General features: G+C 34.9%; 1 protein-coding gene across 1 annotated transcript; it reads right to left on the reverse strand.

Moving 5' to 3' along the window:
• Positions 1-16,933: 16,933 nt before the first annotated feature.
• LOC118263855 (carbohydrate sulfotransferase 4) lies at positions 16,934-20,585 on the reverse strand. Its single transcript, XM_035576050.2, has 5 exons — positions 20,305-20,585; positions 18,470-19,317; positions 18,191-18,370; positions 17,685-17,901; positions 16,934-17,324 (listed from the first exon to the last, which is right to left on the reverse strand). Exons 2-5 carry the CDS (start codon positions 19,312-19,314, stop codon positions 17,214-17,216), a joined length of 1,353 nt encoding a protein of 450 aa, XP_035431943.2. The 5' UTR covers positions 19,315-19,317; positions 20,305-20,585; the 3' UTR covers positions 16,934-17,213.
• Between the last annotated feature and the right edge of the window lie 3,472 nt (positions 20,586-24,057).

Below are 24,057 nucleotides of genomic sequence, written 5' to 3' on the forward strand. Positions count from 1 at the left end.
GAGTGGGATGAAATTAGGAATAGGAGTAGATAATGGTCTGAAATAACACATAGGCTACTTTTTATCCCATGGAAACGTGGGTGAAGTCACTGGTATAAGCCAGTAATGAAATAAAACTCACAACCCCCTCTATTATCCAGCTTAGTTTGCAGCAAGCCTTTCTTTTCGATTTTAAATCTACAAACAACGAGTGCATTGGCGCTGTACCGATTCTATTGGAAAACATTTTACCTGGATTCCGAATTCTCTTATTTACCTTTCATTTTCTTATCGAGAACCGTCGGTAGAGGTTTAACTAGCAGAACTAAATTTCAGGTTAGCGCTCTGCGATCCAGTTGTTCTGATTAGCGTGTCCGATGGCCGGCGGCCATTTGCAATTTCTGATGTAATGTCTCGTTATCACAGGGTTTGATGGGCGTACTCGATTCGTGTACAGGTTCGTCTAGTATGCCATTCATGGAAGATATCTGATACTAAGATCTGAATTGCGAGATTAGAGGTTTTCTGATTTCAGTTTCCTTAGAAGCCGAGTACTTGTAGATTATTCATTTTAAGTTATTGTGAATGTATTTGCTAAGTTTTTACTCCAAAATTGCAGCCAAAAATGGTAACAGTAAACAAAAATCAGTGGAAATAAAATTGTCAAATCACTGATGCTTTACGTTTTCAGTTACTATCCTCCAATAAAAGTATTATGTTTGTTACACATTTTATTGTGATGTCCAAATGGACATATTTATTAAGCTCTACCTATTGTGTAAATATATCACATTGGTTTTAATAAAAATCACTGTAGCTAAAAAACAATATGAGTGCAATATTGTAATATTGAATGCATACATACATACAGTTCATAGTGTTGAGCTTTGTATCGTGCAGTAAAATTTTAACTTCGCATATTAATTTCGTAGTTCCAATGATTTTTTCAAAAGACGATAAACAATAGTTAACTGTATATTGTCAGAGAGAACCATTTAATACATGTTAAAAGTTCTCCATGTCCTGCTTTTGTGTACCTTCGAGAGAGAATTCCACGACTTGATAGGATTTAGTGCGCAAAAGGAAACTAAATTTTGGCTAAACAAAGTTACCACCATCCTATTCTCCTTTGACAAAGCTAAACTTATTTAATTTATTTTAGATAGCACACTACGAGTGTGTAGTAAGGTACAGTCCGAGTGTTATATTTGTGTTGTACGTGCGTTCTGTCGTTTGCTAGGAATATTGTAAATTGGCTATTAACATCGGCGCGGCGAGTTATTGGGTCGTGAGAGCAAACACAGAATGGCAAATATTGTTCGATTGCCGCGGTGATTATACACTTGTGTGGTTTCTGTGCGTCTATATGATCTAGATGTTTGTTATAATTAATCCCACTGTCAATATCACTGAATTGTTTCTTAGAAATGAAACATTACTGTGTAGGCTTCAGGCGAACATCATATTCACGATAATTAATACACAGCTGAATGCTAGCACACGAAACTAGGTCTAAATATATTTTATTGTGTAAAAGATCATAATTTCGAAGCAGAAGAGAAATAAACAAAAACAACCATAATAATAGCACTTGAACATAGCGAGCGAAACTTTCCACTAACTATTGAAAAGTTTCCATTGAAATAAGACAATGTTTTACAGTCCGAGCAACTTTATCCTTACTCGGACCAAAGATATATTCCAGTGTGACCCGAAAGAGTGCCAAGTTTGTGAAAACACACTGTATCCCGCGATTTATGAGCTCATATGGTCGAACTTGCATCACCAATATAAAAGTTTTCAGTCAACTTTAAATATTCCCTGGTTGTCTGTAGGCGCTTTTGTTTCTAGCTGAATCGAAGTTATGAAAAAACGTATTGGATAAAGTTTATTCTACTTGGAAATTCAAATCTATTTAAAGTACAGTTTAATAAAGATTTTTCATCAAAATAATGGTAGTTTAGTAGTTTTGTTATAATTTTATTCAAAACCTCTCTCTCTAAACTTAGACATGATTTAAATTAAACTACAAAACCGCCTCGAGCCGAAACATAATCCAACGTCTTTGTTTTTCACAAAATTACCGATTCAACATTTCGGCTTCTAGCGAACTCGATTTAAAACTAAGTTACCAATACTTAGAGCGAGCAATCTTTGACGTCTCGAGCTCGACATTATAATAACTCTGAAGAAGGCAACTTAACCACTTTGGTCATAAAACATACTTTGCGAAGACCTCGAAACTTGGTTACAAAAAGTATCAACGTCGAAGTAACCTGCCAGTAAATTCGTGGCAAAAAGAAAGTTAAGTCGCGGCTAAAGGCCGTAATTTAAATGTAAATTGGACGTCCCACCGAAGATCACGGTGTTTGGAAGGTGCGGATTTTTATAAACGACCCGCGGTCGGGGGAAATTTACCGTGTTTGGTTTTTTACGCGTAAAGGACAGTTTGATGTTTTCCTCTTTATACAACGGATAGCCGATTATTCGTTTAGTAAAATATTAAAGACTGTTAAACTTTGTTAATACGCTTTTATTAAGCGCAGTAAACAATGTTCTGCCAAACAAACATTTACCTAAAAAAATTAAAGAACCTTTATCAAAATCAAATATTTAGTTCCAATAGAAAACAGTAACGTTTTTTAAAAAAGCTGCTGCACCAGACTCGTGTTTCATAAAATATTAGAATATTTTTGTATTCATTATTTAATACATAGGTTGCTACTATTCCATTAAACACATTTAGTATTGCGGCGTGCGCAGTGCGGCTGTGTGTCCGTGTGATACGTTTTTATTGCATTATTTTTAGTTGCATTTTGGTCCGGGCGACACCGCCGGGGGCGAACAGGGTTAGGAATAAAACCAAATTCGATGAGTTTTTGTGAATCACATTTTTGTTGACTTTTTTACTCGACTTTGTGAACCTTTGTTATTTCTATCTCAAAATAATACGCAGTCAAAGCTGTATTTGGGATTTGTTCGTTGTAATTTACCTTTGCAAATGTGGCAGGAGATTAAATTTTAACAATAAAATGCGAAATATAAAAGAGACAGACTGAAAACTGATAAAAGTGTATCGTAATTAAAACAGATACAATGTCGTTGTTTTTGTTCGAATAAAATAATTTCGGCGATATTTATAGGTAGCGTCAATTTTGTTAAATTTTGATGGAAATACGCGTTGTTATTACGACGCGATGATAAAAGCCGCAACTGATTTCCAAGTACCTATATATGTAGTTTTTGTACAAAATTACTCACGTGTAAAGTGAATTTGTTTAAAAATTGAATTGGACGCTTTTTTTAACGTTTCACAGTTCGGGCGCATGCTGCATTTCCCAACCTATTTTGCGAATCGTATTAAAGAGTTTTGCATTCATTCTCGATCATAGAATGAATTGAATTTCGTCTAAAATGGATTGACCGGAGGGTGGGAATGAATGGAAAAATGGATTTCATAATTGCCAATTTACTATTTTTGGTTTATTTAGGTTACGGTGCGATGGGAATTGCTTCTACGTTTATTTTGCGGTTTTCGTTTTTCGATTCTATAAACGTTCTCAAAGCTCGAAAAGACTGCAACATAGCTCTCTATCGTTAGGTAGACGTTGATTATATTTACTTAAATACATAGTTATACGAGTATCAAAGGGATAGTTATATCAACCATGTTAGATCAAAGGGTCTCTTAATATATTAACTTAGTAAGTTCTACCATTTGTGTTACGCGTTGCAATGTCTCTGCATTATTCTCACATATATGTAGGTACCTATATAATCATTGATTGGAAAAATCTATCAGAGAAATTGTAATCATGTATTTTTTTTAAAGAGTAACCGATGAAATTTCTTGCTCGTTTTTCTCCATTCAAAGCTACACTTTGGAACAAGCACCTAGCTTCACTGACGGACAGATTATTATTTATTTCTTTATTTGTTGACATTTCAAAAGACGTATGTCTTGAAAAATTATTTTACTTATTATGTTTACTTTTTATTTGACATCAACTAAATTATTGGACTAAATTATTCGACTTTAACCTTGAGTTTCACTCACTATCAGAGTATCGAATAAATTTCATAATAGTAAGCATAGTAACTAATTAACAAGATGAAATCATAAAAGTGCGTTGTATCACGTCTCAAGTAATACTCGTGCCGAAGTACTTGTGTCATGTTACAGCCGCCATATTGTAGTAGGTACACGAGTAGCCTCAAATTGTTTTATTATTCCTGAAAACGACATCTGTTGCGTTTGTTTGTACGATATTATTGTTTTTGTATACTAATGTGATGCTGGAATAAGTCACGTATGAACGATTCATTATTTAATATATGAGTTTAATTGCTCAATGTGTGTATGTTACTCGTATCCATACATTACTTTATTTGTATTTCAAATGGGACAACCTAAGGGTATTACAACCTCTAGTTTTGTTGATAGATATAAGTATGAAGATATTTATGTGATATCATGATAAGGTACTCACATCATAAGACGCGAGAAACAGTAAGTACCAATATTTTAGTAAACGCGGAAATTAGATTCCGCCAAAATGGTCCGTGTAAAGATCAAAGGATAAACAGCTAAAAGGTCTACGAATACTTAAATCGGAATTCCGAATATTTACTTCGCAGTAAGAAGTAAAGATAGTAGTATTTTAGTGAGGATAGCCTCATTTCAGGGCTTGGAAAAATCAATAGCCTATCACCTAGACGAGAAATGGGGCATTTCTACGTGAATGAGTGCTGCAACAGTTAATTACAAGCCTACACCTTAGACTGAGGCTCGAGCCGGCACAATTTCCGTGTAATATCCGCCGTATCCGTTGGTATCCGCGCCGTATCCGCAATCCGTACGTTTTCGATCAGCGAGATCATGCGAGCTACATATGTATGTATGTATGTATGTATGCACGTGTGTATCGCACGGCTTTTGTTTTTTCGTCGACAAAACTGTTGTTATACTACCTTTTAATTTGTTTTTGGTAATCTTTATGTCAATTTGGATATATATACTCATTGAGCTAGTATTTTGACTTGATTTTTTTGTAAAACACCAATTTAGTAAAGTATCACGCTTGTTTTTCCATAAAAAGGTATGATTTATGCGTTGTATTATATTATTTAATAGAAAAAAATAATAATACGTGAATCAAATCAATTGTGACATTCTACTACCGTCGTAATAACTACGAGCGTATTAGTCTTGCGTCGTAGATAGCTGTAGGTAAACATATTGTATTCACCCATTCGCTTCTAATACCCAAATGAGAAATAATTACCTAATAGTACACGTATAAACGAAAATTCAATTACCTATACCTGGTATTAGTGCATCACTAAAATGGAAATTTCAAACTGAATAGTTATTATTCCCAATATTGTCATAAACTATACGGGGCGCCATGACAGTGCCAACCAGCTTAGTTTGATAAACAGTGATATTTACAGAGCATTGTACTATTTGTAGGCTCGCAATAATCTCGTGTTAACTGTTGTTGTTGTTGTTCTATATGTACTGTGATGAGCTTATGTCAATTAATATAAATTGTGTGTAAACATTGTTTTTGTAATCACTTTCACTCATAATGATGAGTAATGAAATTATATTTATTTGTTTTTTTTTTATACATATAAACGTGCAAACGGATCACCCGATGGTAAGCAATCGCCGCCGCCCAAAACACCAGAGGCATTACAAGTGCGTTGCCGGCCTTTTGGGGATAGGAATTTAAGGGTTGTTCGGAACCGGTATTGGGAAGATTTGTAATTGGGCCTCCGGTAAGGTTTCACGTAGGTTTTCTGTGGGCACTCCCACATCTGGAAATAAACTAAGTTTAGTTACCAGGCTATGCACGCTACATAGCTACACAACATATTAGAATTATATATCACTAGCGGACCCCGCGAACTTGGTTTCACCTTAGAAATTGATTGTAAAATTTTCTTACCTAATTAATTTTATTTACTAACAAACTAGGTTAGAGTTAAATTGCTTATTAGTCTGTTTAGGCTAGATTGTAATCTATTATTACGAACAATAGTTTCTAATAATATAGAAAAAAATAATCTTACCTAAATTAGAACCATCTCCTATAAATCCCACAAAAAAGTAATTAGCGAAAGCGCTTCAGTTATTCTCGATATTCGCGCTTAGCAACACATTTAGCGTTTCATTATTATATTACCTATTGATACCCAGAAAAGGACTAATTACTATAGTTTGTGTGTAGGTAGTAACGTTCATACCACGACTATGAGCAGAACTATTGACAATGATAAATGATATATATTATATTTTTGCAAATAGGTTACAATGTAACTCTTTTACACGTCAATCTCTCAAATAACTAGATGACAAATGACAAGTAGTCGTTTGGTGTACAGTACCCTTAGTACGAGTTTAATTTACGTTTAAAGTAATGGAAACGAGAGCGCGTTCGGCGTTCCAATTGGCCAGTTCGAATAAACCAACCAATCAGAGTGCCGAACGCGGACAGTACTGAACGTCTTCCTTCATTACTTGGGATACAAAACAAACTGATGAAAGTAGCAATAGCATTTATTTATAGTATACTTAAGGGATATTAGAAGCGTTATGAGGGGTTCCAAAACATGATACAGCCACAATTCATCAGGGAAATGTGAAACAAACATGGCATACTTCAAATAGATACCTGCGCATCTAAGATTAGCAAAAGTCTTCGCTTCCCCAGGGCACGTCCTAATTCCGAACATCAAATACAACCGAGGCCGGATAGTAACTTTCCCATCTTAAAGTTCCAATTTATGAAGGTTGAGATGGCCAATGTATAGTTTATTTGAAACGTCGTATTCTCAAAGTATGCAGTATATGTTAGTCGAGGGATATAAAAAACGTAATACATATAAAAACTCCCGACATTGTCTTATTACGACAGGTATAAACTACAGGACACCGATACTACGTTCCTTTCATACCTTTTTTGTTTTACATAATGTATAAGTCTCACTCTTTCTATCTGTCATCTTTTAATTCTTTCGTTTAATTTTCGGCCGTCGGTTTTATCGATTTATTAATAAAATTACTTAAAATAACATTTTATTTGTAATATTGTATCAAAACCTTTTTATTTATCTTCATTTCATTCATTTATTTTTGTTCACGAAAGTTTGCAATAAATGGAATTGTAGTACGAATTCTGTGAAGTTGAGCACGAAACTTAATTTTTCGTTGAAATAGAGTGGAAATCCAGTTGTGTACTAATATTTAGCATGATTCATCCACATAGAACAAATCAGCCATTCTCTTTCGTCCCTCAGCGCTTTTTAATGACCCAGTAGTTGGACCCTCGTCAAAGACTAATTAGACTGACTAACTACCAAGAGTCACTGCTTCTCGACCGAAATTCAAATCAGCCAGGGCATACTCCGGCTGTCTCCAATGCGAATCTTTGAGCCATTTAAGTTTCATGTCTGTAAACGGTTTTATCGTAGTTATACTTAATAAAATTACGGTAAAATAACATCTGTGTATTCCCAGTTTGTAAGCAGAATTTCGTATCAAAACCTTTTTATTTATCTTCATTTCATTCATTTATTTTTGTTCACGAAAGTTTGCAATAAATGGAATTGTAGTACGAATTCTGTGAAGTTTCGGACGAAACTTAGTTTTTCGTTGAATTAGACATGATCCAGTTGGTACTAATATTTAGCATGATTCATCCACATAGAACAAATCATCCATTCACTTTCTCCCTCAGCGCTTTTTAGGACCTAGTTGTTGGACCCTCGTCAAAGACTAATTAGACTGACTAACTATCCAGAGTCACTGCTTCTCGACCGAAAATCAAATCAACCACCACATACTCGGCTGTCTCTAATCAAATCTTTGAGCCAATTAAGTTTATGTCTGTAAACCAATTTTCGTAGTTATACTTTGTAAACAGTTCGGTGATATCGCTCTGTGTATTCCCAGTTGAGGTAAGCAGAAGTCGAAGTAGATACTACCCGAACACTCACTTGTTGCCCGTTATACGGTATGTATGTATATATATTTTTTCATTTGGGTAGATACAGTACATTTTCTTTTTGAAAAATCTAGCTTGGATGTGACGATTGTCACCAAGACAAGAATACATCAATATGACGTATATATTTATTTATTTGCCCCACTCTAAGATTTTCTCCTAGATCGTGGGTGCGTTAACAAACAGACAAGTTCACATGCACATGACACCCACACCCGAAACAAGCATTGTGAATCACACAAAGAGTTGCTCTGTGCGGGAATCGAATCCGCTACACGTTACCCGGCACGTTACACATTAGCTGGTTGCCCAGCCACCGCATCAATCGTGCAGTCAAATTACAAAGGGTAGAAAATTGTTTTATCAACGATTTTTATTATCCTATAAACTATATTACATTAATTCTGACATCGACATTCCAATAAATACTAGCTGTACGTATGTTATATAGCATAACACAATTACAATGAAACAAATAAAAACGTAATTTGCTTTTCCAATAGAAGCGTATATTTTATAGGAGCGCAGTAAATTCTTCGCACTAAATATTATTTGAACAATGAAGCTTGTATTAGCGCTTAGCACCCAATATATGGAGCAACACTGTCTGCCCATAAATTCCCTCTCTATAATAATGTCACACGCGTTATTTACGACGCTTTTCTAATGAAAAATATTATTTTGAGCCCATTGTAACATTTATTATGTTTTGTCCTTTGACTAGTTCTTGATTTACGACTTTGATTTTTGTTCCAAAATATTTATATGAGTTACAAGTTAGGGTGTCTCGGAAAAATCATGCGAAGTTTTTTCCAACTCTGAGACAAGGATGGTTATTTAGGATGCTACTCGTAAATAAAATGTTATCCTTACACTATATTATATATGTTACTATAAAACTACACCAAAATGAACAGATATTATGAAAAACGTATTGTTTTTCACAACTTCAGTATCCTTAGTATGAGTTTCTTTACGTACGGCGCTCTGATTGGCGGGCTTGAATAAACCAACCAATCAGAGCGCCGAACGCGCTCTCGTTTCGATTACTTTAAACGTAAAGCAAACTCGTACTAAGGGTACAGTTGTATCATTTTGACACAATTGACTTAGCACGTATACGTTCAATTAATAATGCATTGATTAAACTTGCATTATTTATGAAACATTAATAAATGTTCATATTATTTTCCACAAAACATCACTTTATACGGTTCAACAAATAATTGAAATTTATCTAGATAGATAGTAATTGAAAGCAGCAATAACATTAATACGTATGTACATACAAACCTGAACACTATTAACCAAACAATCAAAATAATTAATCTGCGTTTAACTGTTAATATAAGTAATGGTTTTGCATTCCAGCTACAATTCGGTATGACCACTAAACATAGCTGTGTAGTTGATATAATCAATGCGGTTTGGGGAATGTTGTGGTCAATTGTCGATCAATTAATCTTCTGCTGTACTGAGCGAGCACTTAGTCAATAATTGCATATATTTCACAATGGAACCTCTTTCCTAACTCATATTCCAAATTTAATTTACTTTTGAAATGTAACAAGCAATATTCTCATCTCTCCTGTGTGTATGTGAACACAACAAAACGACGTATCAAACATGGAACCTTTCTTTTATGCCAGTGTCGGTGCTTTGAAACTCATCCGAATATAACAAGAGTCGGACAGAGCGCTCCACAATGGCAGCTGGCGCGGGGCCACGTGACGTCATTCCACTTCGTGGGCAAGTTGTTGTAACAGAAAACAATTTTAATAACGTTTCTCAAAGACACGAGAGCGAGCCGGAGTTTGTGCGCTCAACATTTAAATTAAGCCTTTGATGTAACTAGACTCACAAGCTTTCGGATGCCAACAATAAATAGGAGTATGGCAACTAAGTGTATGTGGGAGCTGAAGCACCTTTGATATTTTGACAATATTAATTAAAAGTAACATGTTTGCGACGCGACTAGCTCGTGCCCGCGGCTTTGTTGGTGCCAATAAACGATTTGTCAATTAATTTCACGAGCCAATTTCACTCTATTGTTTTTGCTAAAACATTTCTGTGAACAAGAGTTCATCAAAGTCTGTTCAAACGGGTTAAAGATAAAAGCTTTATACACATACACAACAAAAATAAAACTTCATATTCGTTAGTATTTTCGTCTGAAAACATTCATCAACAGAATTAGAGAGAACGTATAGTAAGGCAGGATTCGCGTCGCTCTCCTAACATGTATAAAACATTGATTAAAATCTTCTTCAATGCAACACCTTTCTTTGTATAAAAACAATGCTGTAAAGTTCTCGGTGCTGCGAAGAATTTCATTAATTTATAATATTATGCACTCTAGCAGTCACTGGGGCAGCTAGGGAATTATTCATTACTTTCATTGCATTCGGAATTAAATAAAACGCGAAGAACTACACATGAATAGCAAATAACGCAGAGTGGACTTGCTTCTATAAAGTATTTTCTAAGTAAAACTTTTCAATAGAGCAATGCATTGCATATTTGAAAGGGTGTCCCAATAAGTAATCGAAAAGTTGGAAAGGCTTTGATATACCCGAATATTGTTGAAAACTTTTCACATTTTATTTCGTCTTAATAAAAAACTCGCTTCGTATTTTCTATGTCTACGATACCTCAAGCAAATATAGCGAACATTTTAATATTTATTTTCAATTTGTGTGACGCAGTGTACGCAGTGTATCATTTATATTTTATTGAAGTCTGCTGTCTGTCAAGAGTGATGTATGTAAATAAAATAACAGAAAATAACCTCTGAGTACACTATTTTTACCCGTACTTATCTAGTGTTACTAAGTAAATATCCCACGACTAAATAAATGCAATGTCAGGCTCTACGAATATCAGTACCAGCTTGCAGCGGCGGGTAGCTTAAATACATTTTTAAGTTGAAGCTGAACAACATTTTTTTTTAAATGTTGCCCCACACTATAGGCTTTATAATGTGTCGTGGGTGCGCTAACAAACACACATACACTTGACACTTATAAGACCCGAAACAACAATTTGTGGATCACAAAAGAGTTGCTCCGTGCGGGAATCGAACGCGATACACACTGTTCGGTAGCCGGTTGCCCACCACGCCAACCGTGCAGTCAAAATGTTGAAACTGTAATGTCTTAAGATTAAAATAAGTTGCATAATATCACGATTAGCTCAAAAAAATAACAGAAATTAATCATTTATTATCACGTATACTGCCAACGCAGTCAATTTTGACCGACATTATAAGAAGTTTTCTGTTTTCTACAGTTTTTCGTCAAGTATTAAGTCTAATTATCTTGAATCATCATAATATAGTATACAAAGTATAGGCATGCAACATGCTGTCACAATTCATTTCAACCAACACGTGGCTCTGGCCTCTTAATTAGAACTGGAAAGATTTGGCACGACTTTACTTTAACGAGTTTTATTCGAAAGTTTTCTCTTGGTCAAGTGGACCTACGCAAAATTGTCCGTGATTGCTTCGCACGAAACTTCAAATTCGTTTCTGATTTCATTAAGTTCTATTTTAAGTTTATTATATGGTGCTAATAAAACTATAATACGTTGGTACCAATAGGAATGATGACAGGGTATGAAAATTAAAAATCCGTCGTAGTTAGGTAATGAAAAAATATTAGACACGAATACTTTTATTTTGTCATAATATAAGATAACAATACTTAGATAGGAGGGCGGAGCAAATACGTAATTTCTACGTATAAACTGTACCTAGAAGTAACATTTTAAATCGATATATCTTCAAAAGTATTTGTTTCGGTAAGAAAATAAAAAATATGTGTCTAATATTTTAAAATAATCTATAAGACGGACATTAAAATTAAAATTAGTCATCTACCCTATTGTAACTGACCAAAAGTGGCAGCAAATACCACACAGATCAATTAATTCCTTCCTGTATGTATGGAAATGGTATGTCAATGTATGGCGATGTTGCGGTTAGGATATTATTGATGGCTATATAGTCACTATTCTGTATTACTACTGTCAAATTGATTGAAACTGTATTCACCATTATGGTGGCAAGTTACAATCAGAGTCAGAACTGTAGTGCGATGGAACTATACTTGACAGGGACAAGATGGATCGTGATTGATTGGATTATCAGTCCAGTTCTGTATATGAAAGTTATACGAAGTAAGTTACACCTTACGGACATTAATAACTGAAGTTCTACGATATACTAACAATGAAATACTGACCTCATGTGTTGTCATTTACTCTTTCTTCTGAAGTCTATGTTGTGGCACGAGGTGCTATCGGTAAAGGTGTCTTTTTTACATCCACTTTTTATATTGATGTCATATCTAGAATAATATCTGCCTCGTTGGTCGAGTGATCGCAAATTAAATACGGCTCTCGAGTTTGATTACCCGATCGGGAAAAATATTGCTGGGATTATTTCGGGTTTTCGAAAAATTTTCAGTGGTATTAATGGGACTTACAGCACAAATGGTGAATAGTGGTTTTATATTGTACTGTCTAATTACTTGTGTGCTGCAATGTGCACCTCTGCCTACCCTTTCGGGTATAAAAGGTGTGACGATCTATATATAGGTATATACTAAGTCTATAACTAGAATAGAGAACAGTATCTAAATATAGAAACCAAATTGTCTGTTGCTTATAAGCGGAAAATTCCAGACTCAGGTCTGACTTAAATAATTAATTAACGACATTAGGCTCAGTAGGCTCGTTAACAAGATAACTAGAACACATTTATATGGTGTCGTTAGTGTAACTGTGTTTGTCACCACGAGACTGCTCTGTTTGTTTACCAAATGACCCAACCAGGCAGCCTAGCAGTTCTATTTAGTTACCCCATCCATCAATACTGACGTAATGGCTCTAGAAATGCATAAATCACATTGTCCACTGGATTGACGGCCGCTTGATTACGGATTACACTAGTAATCCGTTCCAATACCACAGATTTGTCATACTGCTTTTATTTAAGCTGTGCCCGTTTATTTGCACGGCGGATTGGACCCTCGTGTGTGGTGAGAATATTCCCCGGCTTCGAACGTGTTTACTTTCGTGTGCGAGTACGTTTTGGGAAAATATTTCTTTTTTCGGGGCGAGTCAATGTTTGATTTTTGTCCGTAAAACATCGTCCTATCTAACCTTTGCAATAAGACGAACAAATAAAGCGAGCGCAAATATATTTTTTGGTTTTATTAATATTTTACAAAACAATATTCTGGAAAATGAACGTGAAATCTGACTGAATAACATTGAGGACTAGACGGGTTAAATCAATATACAACAATAGAGGTCGCAGAAAGAACAACGACAGGTCTGCAGCAGGAGCAGTGGGAGCAACACGAGCGAGTCTTCCATATTCATGGCGGCTTCAAAAGCACTCATTTGCCGACCATTAGACGGTGCCATTCAGTGCAATCGTATGACAAAAGGCACGTTCGCATTCAAATCAAACTGAATAACGTTTAATCTTCATAGAATATTCCAATGCTAACGAGATCGCGAGAGATTTCCAATGTCCGCCTTCGTTTCTCACGAGGACTCTAAATGAACTAATTCCATTATGAAAATCTTTTTCTTCGTCAAATTGGAATAATCCTGCTTTTTGTTTGGATTAAAAACGATTTATCAAAAGAATTGTTTGCTGTAAATAAAATAGGTTCGGAACGGGATGAGGCGCGGATTGCTTGTGCAGATGTTACGCGAAAAATTGTCTGCGATGTAATTTGGAGCAGTCTGTATTGTTTAGAATCGTATTAAATGCTATGAGGCTTGTGAATGCTTGTGTTAATGTTCTTCCGAATAAGGAAAACGCTCGATTAATGTTCCTGCTTGAATATTATTTCAAAATGAGACATTGTTTTGGCTAGACAGTAGACATTATGTCAACTCTCTTTGAGAAATGACATGGCGTATTGTTTTTATGCCATTCATTTGTTTTTAAATATTAACTTGTTCTAACTGACATCACATCACCAGCCTATAAATTGGCCACTGCTGACCAACACCTCTTCTCACATGGAGAAGGTTTGAGCATTAATCACCACGCTTGCTCAATGCGGGTTGGCGATTTCATGTATATAATTAGAAATTGTAAATGGTTTCCTCGAGATTTTTTCTTCACCGTTTGTCAGTGGTGTCTAAACGACGTTTTTCTTTACGACGTTTAGTCACGTTGATACTTGCCGTTGGTAGGTTTCGAACTTGCACTCTCATGCATGAGAAGCAGGCGTTTTAAACCTCCGGGCCACCACAGACAAAACTAAGTAATTAATTAGCTATAAGTAATTAAGATATGCTTAATTTCTGCATGAAATATGTAATACATTCTGCACATGCATTTCGCTTGAAATTTACTCGCAGTCTGTAAAATATTCTTAGGTAAAAATACAAGTAGTAAAAGCCGACACTTGTTGATTCACTTAAATGAACTATTCGCTGATCTAATGGGAGAAGATTTAAGTTATGCAATGGAGGGAGAGTAGCACAAAGTTTAAATTGAAATTATACCTTAGTAGTGAAATATTAAGATGTAAATTTAGAAAACCGCCAATCAATATAATCCGTTTGAAAGATGCAAATGTGACATAATCTCTTTAAGATTTTCTCCACAGAGATAGTAAATAATTTGAATAAGACTGTTTACCATCAATATAAACGGTGATATTATTAAACAGGTGCCAAAATTTGTGTTGTTACAACAAAGCTTCCTGTGGCAGGTGAGGAGAAACCACTGCAACTTAGAAGTCACTTTTCTTGGAAAAGAAAGACGTATTGTAATTTAAAATGACGATTTGAGTTTATATTTTTTTCTTTTGGGGTTTGTTCATTTGTTTTGAACAGCCATGGCCGGATTGTACTTAAAATTAATTATATAACTTCTAAATATTTTTTATGTATACTGTCAACATAACCCTGTAGAAGCCAAACCATCCCTTACCGTTGGTCAACTTTAACTACATTAGCTCCGAACGCAAAGGTACAATTACACCAATCAGCAAATAGGACAAGTTCAAAGTGAATGTAATATAACTAAATATTAATTTGGTTAGTCGTTAGAGGCGCGGGGTGGAGGGGGCGGGATCATTCTGAATTCGAATGAAGCAAGGAACGTTCCATATTCATTAATCAGTAGCACGCCGCCCGCCGCCGCGGCTACACACGCCGCTTATTGATGCTAGTTATTTGATTACTCCGTGTTCTTGTGTGTTACACTCATAAATTATACTCTACATCTACAGAAACTCCTTGCAATTAAACCACTACCGTCTTGGCTCTCATGATTGTCATTTGTACGTTCTGCTGTTACATCTCTGTTGGTTGTGATTTGATTGCTTGGATTAGGGTTCTAATATGTCTTGTCGTATTTGACTATGTAGCAATAGAAATGAAGTTTGATGAAGAAATTTAAGTAAAATACTCAATGATCTATTTCACTTCATTTAATAGTTACTTAATCCAGTCCCTATTGTTTTCAAAACAAAATCGTTATCAGAAATAGTTTAAGTAATTATTATAATATGTCTTATGCCCGAATACTCAAAAGCTACTCAATTTTAAGACGCTCTCAAATGTAGTACTGTCACTATCAAATCTTTATAAAATGACAGAGATAGCACGATATTTAAGTACAACTTAAAATTGAGTAGCGTTTGAGTATTCGGGCGTTAGAATACGACAGATATAATAGTAATCATTTTGTTAACATAAAAAATCGTCAAAGAAATATGTAAAACATAATGAAACAATATTTTTAATATCTGTCTACATTCACAATAGCACTGTTATCTCTCTACATTCTCCCAATCCTTTCACGAGTTCACAATACCCCTGTGACCCTTCTTAAAAAACTATGAAACAGTAGTCTCAGTAGACCATCAAGCATAATGACCAACATCAGAGCTGACGATCCAAATAATAAAGTAGAACTACCGTTTAACATTCGAGCGCAGTCGCCAAATCGTTGCGACATCGCTTTAGCATTTCAATAGCAACAAATTGTGGACGATATAAAGTCCAGTTAGGCCGGTGACAGACCGGCGATTTTACATCAAGCACGTTCATTTAGCACGTGATACAGTCGCATAGGAAATTGTATAGCTAGATACAGATATAAGGACAGTTAAGTAAGTAAGTGACCCTTGAAACTTTTGGACTAATTGCAATGCGCAAACCGACACAGAACAAGGAGATTAGAAACAAACTTCTGGTTGGAGAGGTAATCAGAATGAACCAAGATAACCCGAACAAAAGCGAGTCTCTAAAAGCAATTCTTTCGAAACTGGACTTGACTTGGCTTTTCAAATAAGAAGTCTAAAACAAAAGCTGTAGGATTTTCAATCAGTTGCGACCGTTCCGGACTTAGTCATTTCAGACTCACTATTTAGTTCTACAAACTTTTTAAGAAACCTACTTGAAAAAATCAGGTATACGCAACTGATAGTTTTGACTGATCCAATCCAAAAGTGCTCTACCTATTGTTGTTCAACCACCATATAAAGATAATAGGTAGATATTTAATAAAAGATGCATGTAAATAAGGGCATATATTACATAACAAATATGTTTATGATAACCCACATACAACTAGGGCGCATACTAAGCACCCTCATCTTATACTACATTTTGTTTACAATCATGCTCTTCATAAAAAATGTCGCGTATATGCAAAATACCTTTATACATGTCAATAGTACATCTACATTATTGAGTTTTGCTAGTGATTTGGGACAGAGAACCAATTAGGTGCAACTAATGCATATTATTGGTATCATAATTAGTAACTGCAGCTGTTGTGGAGGCGATTATCGACATGTGTGTGAAATTAAATTAAATAGGTACTACGCTTTTGTATAATTATACACTTTTGTAGTTATCTAAAAATAAATAATATTCCATAAAACAATAGTGAATATCAACAGAAATAATTTAGGAACCAAATTACTGCTTTAATTCAAGCACATTTACAAATTTTTTTTCTAGGATTTTCTCCTGTGTCGTGGGTGCGTTTACAAACATACAAGTTCACTGACACATGCCACCCAAATAGTCGTTGGTAGATGATAATAAAAACAAATTCCCAATATTTTTACCGTTACGTAAAATTAGAACGCAGTATAATTGTCAGGAGTTCTACGTCTAAACAACTCTGACGTAATACTTTTGAGTAAAATGTTCACTGAACCATGCGTGGTGTGTTCATTTTGAGATGGTGTAATCCTCGACGGGGTTGAACTCGTTGCTCATCATCTGCGTCTCGTTGTACGCCATTTTATAACCCCATAAACTCATGGCTTCTTTACAGGCTATCTGCAATATAAAAATACAAATTTTTAGTATGAGGGTCATGAAAACTTTAATAAAATGATTACAGAAATTCTTAAAAATAGCTCAATATTTTTTCAATTTTCCTTCACTTAGATCCTATTTGACTCGTGGTAAACAATTATCGAGAAGCCAAAAACATTTGGCTTTTTGACAGTTCATTAATAGCAAGAAGTGAAAAGACCTAGCATACGTTATTAAAATAGGACTTATAATATTTTTGTTGGTGCAATCTGCGACTAATATGCATTACACGATAAGTAGCAATATTTAGGACAGATCAAAGTCACGTACCACAAAATTGTTTAAAACCTATAGAGAATTCAACTAAGAGTAATAACATACCTGTAAGTCTTCAACATAGTGGTAATCCAAGGTGTACTTCCATTTGAAAGGAATGTTCCGCGTGACCTTGAACGTGGAGTGCACTCCAGCCACCTCCATGTTGGTGTGGGAGCTCAAGAACTCGTCGAACGCCTTCCTTCCATCCACTTTCATGAAGTCCAGAATTTGCTGCGAAGTTATATCTGGCTTCAGTGCTAGGTCCTCGAATCGGATAACCCTGGTATATGAGCAATTTAAAGTCTTGTAATGGAAATAATGATGGTGGTTCACAAAGTGTTGGTTTAAATTTTTCGAGAAAAATGTCAAAGATTGGAGATCGATAGGTATTTGCATCTATTTACTTATTGTTTTCCGTCAGTAAATAGGTACCTACAGAAAAATTCTGTGTCACGGAATAGGTATGAAAAAAGACATTATTTCATCAATAACAATGATAATGTCTGACTATGACAATATTTGACTTTATCATTCAGTCAGTTGAATAAACACAGATGCACATTACTCACAACAGCCGACCCGGATATCGTTGCATTATGTTCCGAGCTGCAATGTAGTCGCTGACCATGTCAGCACACACAAGAGACGGCTCCCAGCAGTCTGAGGACAGCTCACAGAACCGACGGTGACGTCTGGACTGCATCAGACCGCGAGGGTCACGCATTAACAGGATCACCTTTACATTAAGCCTACAATGAACAAAGAAATTAAATTCCTTTAATCATAATATAAATTAATCAATTAACTGCTTTGCCAAAATGTTAAAAGGTATGTAATTAGCAACTCACTCTGTATCATTCAATATTTCATCGACAAGGCGTAACCTTAACCGCACAAGCTTCATACTTTGAAAGGGAAACAGTTTACACATTCTTGAAATGAAATCAGCATTAAAACAAAGGTCGTTTGTTTTGTCGTCCTTGCAATAATCCCATAACCTAGTACTGTGGCTAAATAAGGACAAGTCTTTACTTTCAAATTCAAAATACTCCTCCAAACCTTCGAAGTTACATTTGAACATACGCGTGACAATGCTCAGGGCCTCGGTCGCATCAGTCGGCCTCCTTATTTGTTTTGTTCCGAACATTAGCAGGGGTTCGTAATGATAATAGTTGCTGGGAATGGAATTCACAAGGTCACCGAGGAATGTAGATCCTGATCTCCATGATGATATAACGAGCGTCCTTATCGGATGTCCTCCAGACTCCATGACTAAATCCTCTAAGGCATCAACACCCGAATATGATAAGTTATAGTTAGAGAGCTGCCGTCGAATGTCAGATCGTGCTTTATCCAATATATTTTCGATGTCTGTAGCCAAATGTGTTTCTTTTTGTGTCGGGATGGAAGCATTATTTATGACTGTCGTGCCATGAGACTGGTTTTCATTAGTCATAGTATGTATATCTCCTTTATTTGTCGCACTATTATTTACTTTATAGTACAACTTAATGGGTATTTCTTGTACGTATGAGTCTTCACTATCTTCAACTTTGATTATTACCTTTAAGCTCCTCCAATGTTCAGTCGATGTTAGGTAAATAGTTTTGTCGACATATAAACTGGCGATGATAAAGAGAGAGATGCTGAGAGCAAATATCAAGCATATTGAATACGTGTTATATCTTCGCATGGTCTGTAACAATTGATATCATTTTGTATTACGAATCTTTATGAGTAAGTAAAGTAATAATGTTATAGTAACTATGTCATGGTATATTTACTCATTCTTTTCTAACACACAGATAAAATCTAATGTACCAAAGATGTGTTATCTTGCTCTAAATATTACAAAACTATGTATTTCAAGGTTTTATTGAACCTTATAAAGATAAAAACTTCTATTAAAGAACAATAAAATTTCAATGTTTACCTAATTTACCTTGAATAAAAATGTGAATAATAAAAAAAAAGAAGTAAATAGAATCATTATTAATAAAATGTTGATATTAAAAGATTATATTTACATACACATGCAATAATACACAATGCCTCAAGTAACCTAATGCCTAAAAATAAGTCGCAACAAATACACTTGTATAACTGGTTTAGAATTATGCATACTGTTTGGTCACGTGTTATTTTTTTGTTTTTTTTTTATCATTAGTTCATAATATTAGAATGTTGCAAAACTAGACTATCAATAAAAAATATGACATGTTAATATCTTTTATTATTTAGGAAATACCTGAGTCACGTTTTTATCGTAAGATTATCTTTATTGTGTGAAGAAATTGATACCATCACACAATACCTCTGACTAGAAATTAACGACAGTATTTGTTATGCTAGTATTGAGAATTCTGTGTTATGTAAGGGGTAAGTAGAGTATCATATCATCTCATCAGCATATCAATATCAATTATAGTATTGTCTAATGATAAGTTCATTATACACAAAAATACATAAAATTAGTTCTTAATTAACTCACCATAAAGATAAAATTAACGGTTAAAATTTCGATACACCTCACTCAATCACCTCTACGTTCTATCGTGAAAAGGAACCTACCTGATAAGCACAACGCATTCACCAACATAGGAACAACAACATTCATCACACATCAATTTATTAATTAAGAACACTACACACTAGAAACGCACAAAAATTGGATTACACTTACCTAAAACGTCTGTGAAAATATTTGAATTTTGAAAAATGTTAACTTCTTCGTCTTTGTAACATTTGTAAGGGTTTAGAACCGTGGTGTTTATTATCTACGTGACACAATATTACGTCTGCCTCACAATAGGACCGGTTAGTTCTGATACTATAGTATTATTGTTCTGCGTAGGTTTAAATAAAAATTAATCGCTTAAATTAATGTCTGTACGCGCGTATCTGCGGAACGGCAGCACCGCATTGGACTATTCTTGTTTGTTGTGCATCATAGTCAGTACAAGGCCTTTAAATGGGAAAACCATGTTTATAAAAAAGCCTTTTAGCATTTTATCAGGACATTCAGGACAAGATGTTTATGCGAAATTGAAGCAGGCCATCAGTATAGAGCTATTAAATAGACAAAAAACATAAGTAACGTAGTTAGTTTGTTATCACTTAATTAATTTGAACTTAAAAATAAAACTTGTTTGACTGCATAGTCGCACACATGTTTAATTATAGTTAAATGTTTATTGCTTCTTTACATTGTTATCGTGTGTATCAAAATTAAAAAAGTCTGGTTAGCTCACTAGTTACTGTAGGTAACAATGAAACATTAAACAATTAATTTATGATACGCGGAAAATTACTTCTGTACTTAAAAATAGTATCTTTAGGTTATTGTAATAAATTACAATACCATTTTTAAATGTTCCATAACGCATAATGCAATAGGTACCTACATAAACTTTATAAGACCTAACCGCCTATATCAAGCCATTCCCCAAGCTCCATAAACCAATGTTCCCCCACGAAACACTTACTTTTACTGCCAACTACACAATACAATAAAGGAAAGAATCCCCATATCGCTTCCAAAATAACCCATAAATAAACACTACATAAAAACTCCCTTTGATCCTAGAAATTTTGATCTCATCTTACCATAAAATCGAAGGGTAATCTTCGTGAAGTTTCATGGATAGTGTTATTAAACTATTAGCCGGGATCGGCGCGGCGTCGTTACTCACATTCCCGGGGGGAACTATACGCCGCTGTAGCGCCATTAATCGGCCTATTCAAGCGAAATTTGGTAATACAGCCTGGATTGATGCTCCACTGTACTTCCTTACAGCACAGATTTAGTTTCAAACTTCCCAACTTGTTCCTTGTACTGCTACATCTACATCTCGTGCCCGGGAGATGGAAGTCCTTGATAAGGGCTTCCTTTGCTTATTTTCTTACGTAACACATATTTGGCCGAAGTGGTATTACATATATACAATTGGCTGCTATTGCCACGCACAATAAGGTTTCTGCGATTTCTATGATAAGTAGGATGATGTTTTTTGTGATGTATAAACATAGATGTTTTGTACAGAAAACCTCTGTGTGTGTGGTGATATTTATACGAAAAAAACATAATAACACCGCCTACAGAGATGTTCAAGGAAACCATTTCTATTTACTTTTTATGTGATTTAAAAAAAGAGGAAGTATTTTTTTTAATGATGGTTCTTGTATGTTTTTAATTGGCGATGGCGACTCTCTTCCTTAAGAAAAAAACTATTCTCGGTATAATTTCACGCTCCGTTGCGCCGGTACTTAGGAACAGATTCCGATTGACAATTGAGGTATCTTATGATAAAAAGTAATAGTATGAATTAGATGAAAGTACTTGTGACTTCATTTAGTGAGTAAGTTGAATTGTATTATTAATTTGATGATTTCTAACAAAGTGTCTGTATAAAATAACAAAACAGATAAAATGGAGTTTATAAAAAACCATGACACGAGGAACTCATTTTGTGGTATCAGGTAATTTGTTTATTTCCTTCGACTCTAATTTCCTTTTAATTCCTTTCTTGCTTGTATCACTTTAATTGCTTTCGTTTTTACTTTTAAGAGTTTTAATTGTTATGAAACTTCTTAAGAGTTATTTACGAGTTCAAAGGCTCAGTTGAAATGAGATTCTATACAATTACCTAAGTACTTATAACCTATAATTTAGAACATATCGAGAGGCGTGCCAAGAAGCTACGTAATAAAAATAATCTACGTAATCATAATATAAAGCGTATCTTCTACGTATCATCCAGAAGGTAACTGCCTACTTAGTAATCTGTCAAGGAGTAATAGGTACAATTACAAGATAATTTGATTTCTTCGATTTTTAAACAAAATAGTTTGAACGAGTTTTTAATGGTGCTCAGTATTGGCAATACACTTGCCCACTATTATTATTACAACTAGCTTAAAGAAAATGTAAAAAAATCTACTTCTGTCCATGTTATATTTCCTCCGTACATATTTCACCCAAGAATTAATTTCACACACGTACTCAATAAAAACTAACTACAGTAACTTTGCTAAACAGAACCTACTTACTACACACATAACGTTTAAAAGTATATTATAATATTATGCGTATGTTTCCAAAGTTCTATATAATTAGTACCGCAAAATGTTCCCGTGTTCAGTACATATGACCTTGAACCTTCGTAGTGTGGAATGAGGGAGACAGAATGCCATACTTAGCATATTTCATAACGCGCCTCCGAGGAATGCTGAGTTTTTCCCCTTATTTTATTATACCACGTATTATAGTAGTTACGGAGCCTGTTCGCCGTATATCGTATTAGATTTCTTTAATATAATTGTTCTTGTTAGAGTTCTTGAAATACACAAATACGATTTCAGGCTAAATTTCGTTTTAAATTAGTTCTTTGAGTTCTCATAATTGTCTACACTTTAACTGTATATTATCTGTATTTAAAACAAAACTGTAATTCTCTTCTTTCATCTCATTTTAAAGGCTTTAGAACTTTTCGATTAGATCTTGAAATCCATCCCTTAAATCAAAAACCATACGACCCTCAAAGTTCAAAATACTACGCCGTAGTAAAAGATTGTTACTACATTATGACTACGGCGTAGTCGTAGCCTGGCTACGAGGGGCCCGGCGTAGCCAGAGAAGACATACGATTACTTCCCGATAAGACAGTTACTCCCTACTTGGGGAGTAGGAAAATTGTGTCTACACTAGACTAGAATCTTGATATCTAAAAGTTTTATTCGGAAAGAACAAAGTATTCAAACTTATTGATTTCAGTCAACAACTGAATTTTCCATTCAGCATAATATTGCAAAAACTTCCTGTAAATTAACATAACTGCTTAGCAATAGATTAAAAATCTTAGAGTCGACAGTCAGTAAGAAACTCACAAGTGAGTATAACAAAGGAAAAGCTTCCTAATAAAAAACAATCTAGTTGCATGCACCTACATTCAAGTTCTCTCAGAGTTTAAAAGAACTTGTTATAAACTTCTATCCTCGCGTCTCAAGTGAACATTTTTTTTTCGTTTGAAATAGTTGTCGAGAGCCGGAACACCCATCCATTGGGCAGCCCCTCGACCCGACCGCACTTAGCACAAGCCGACGTTGCAATAAAAGTCGCATCGCCGCAAATTGTGCGATAGCTCCCACATTCCCACCGCGCGCCGCAATCCAACAGTTTTAAACTCATTATTATAAAGCAAATGGCTCTTTTCGGTGCACGTAGGCGTGTGTGGAGGCTGCGGTAAGGCGGCATGGGGTAATTGCTATGGATCTTGTTACATATAAAGTATAAGATGTAAATAGGTATAAAGACCGAGTTGTAATACATTAAATGAACCGTTGTTTTCTTGTCTTTGTACAAAACACAAGACGCGTGTTCTTGAGCTACATAATTAATGTTTTAAACGTTTTAAGGTCTATTTCTTTGTACCAAATA

This window comes from Spodoptera frugiperda, chromosome 27, assembly GCF_023101765.2.
Source record: "Spodoptera frugiperda isolate SF20-4 chromosome 27, AGI-APGP_CSIRO_Sfru_2.0, whole genome shotgun sequence".
NCBI classification, from domain to species: domain Eukaryota; kingdom Metazoa; phylum Arthropoda; class Insecta; order Lepidoptera; family Noctuidae; genus Spodoptera; species Spodoptera frugiperda.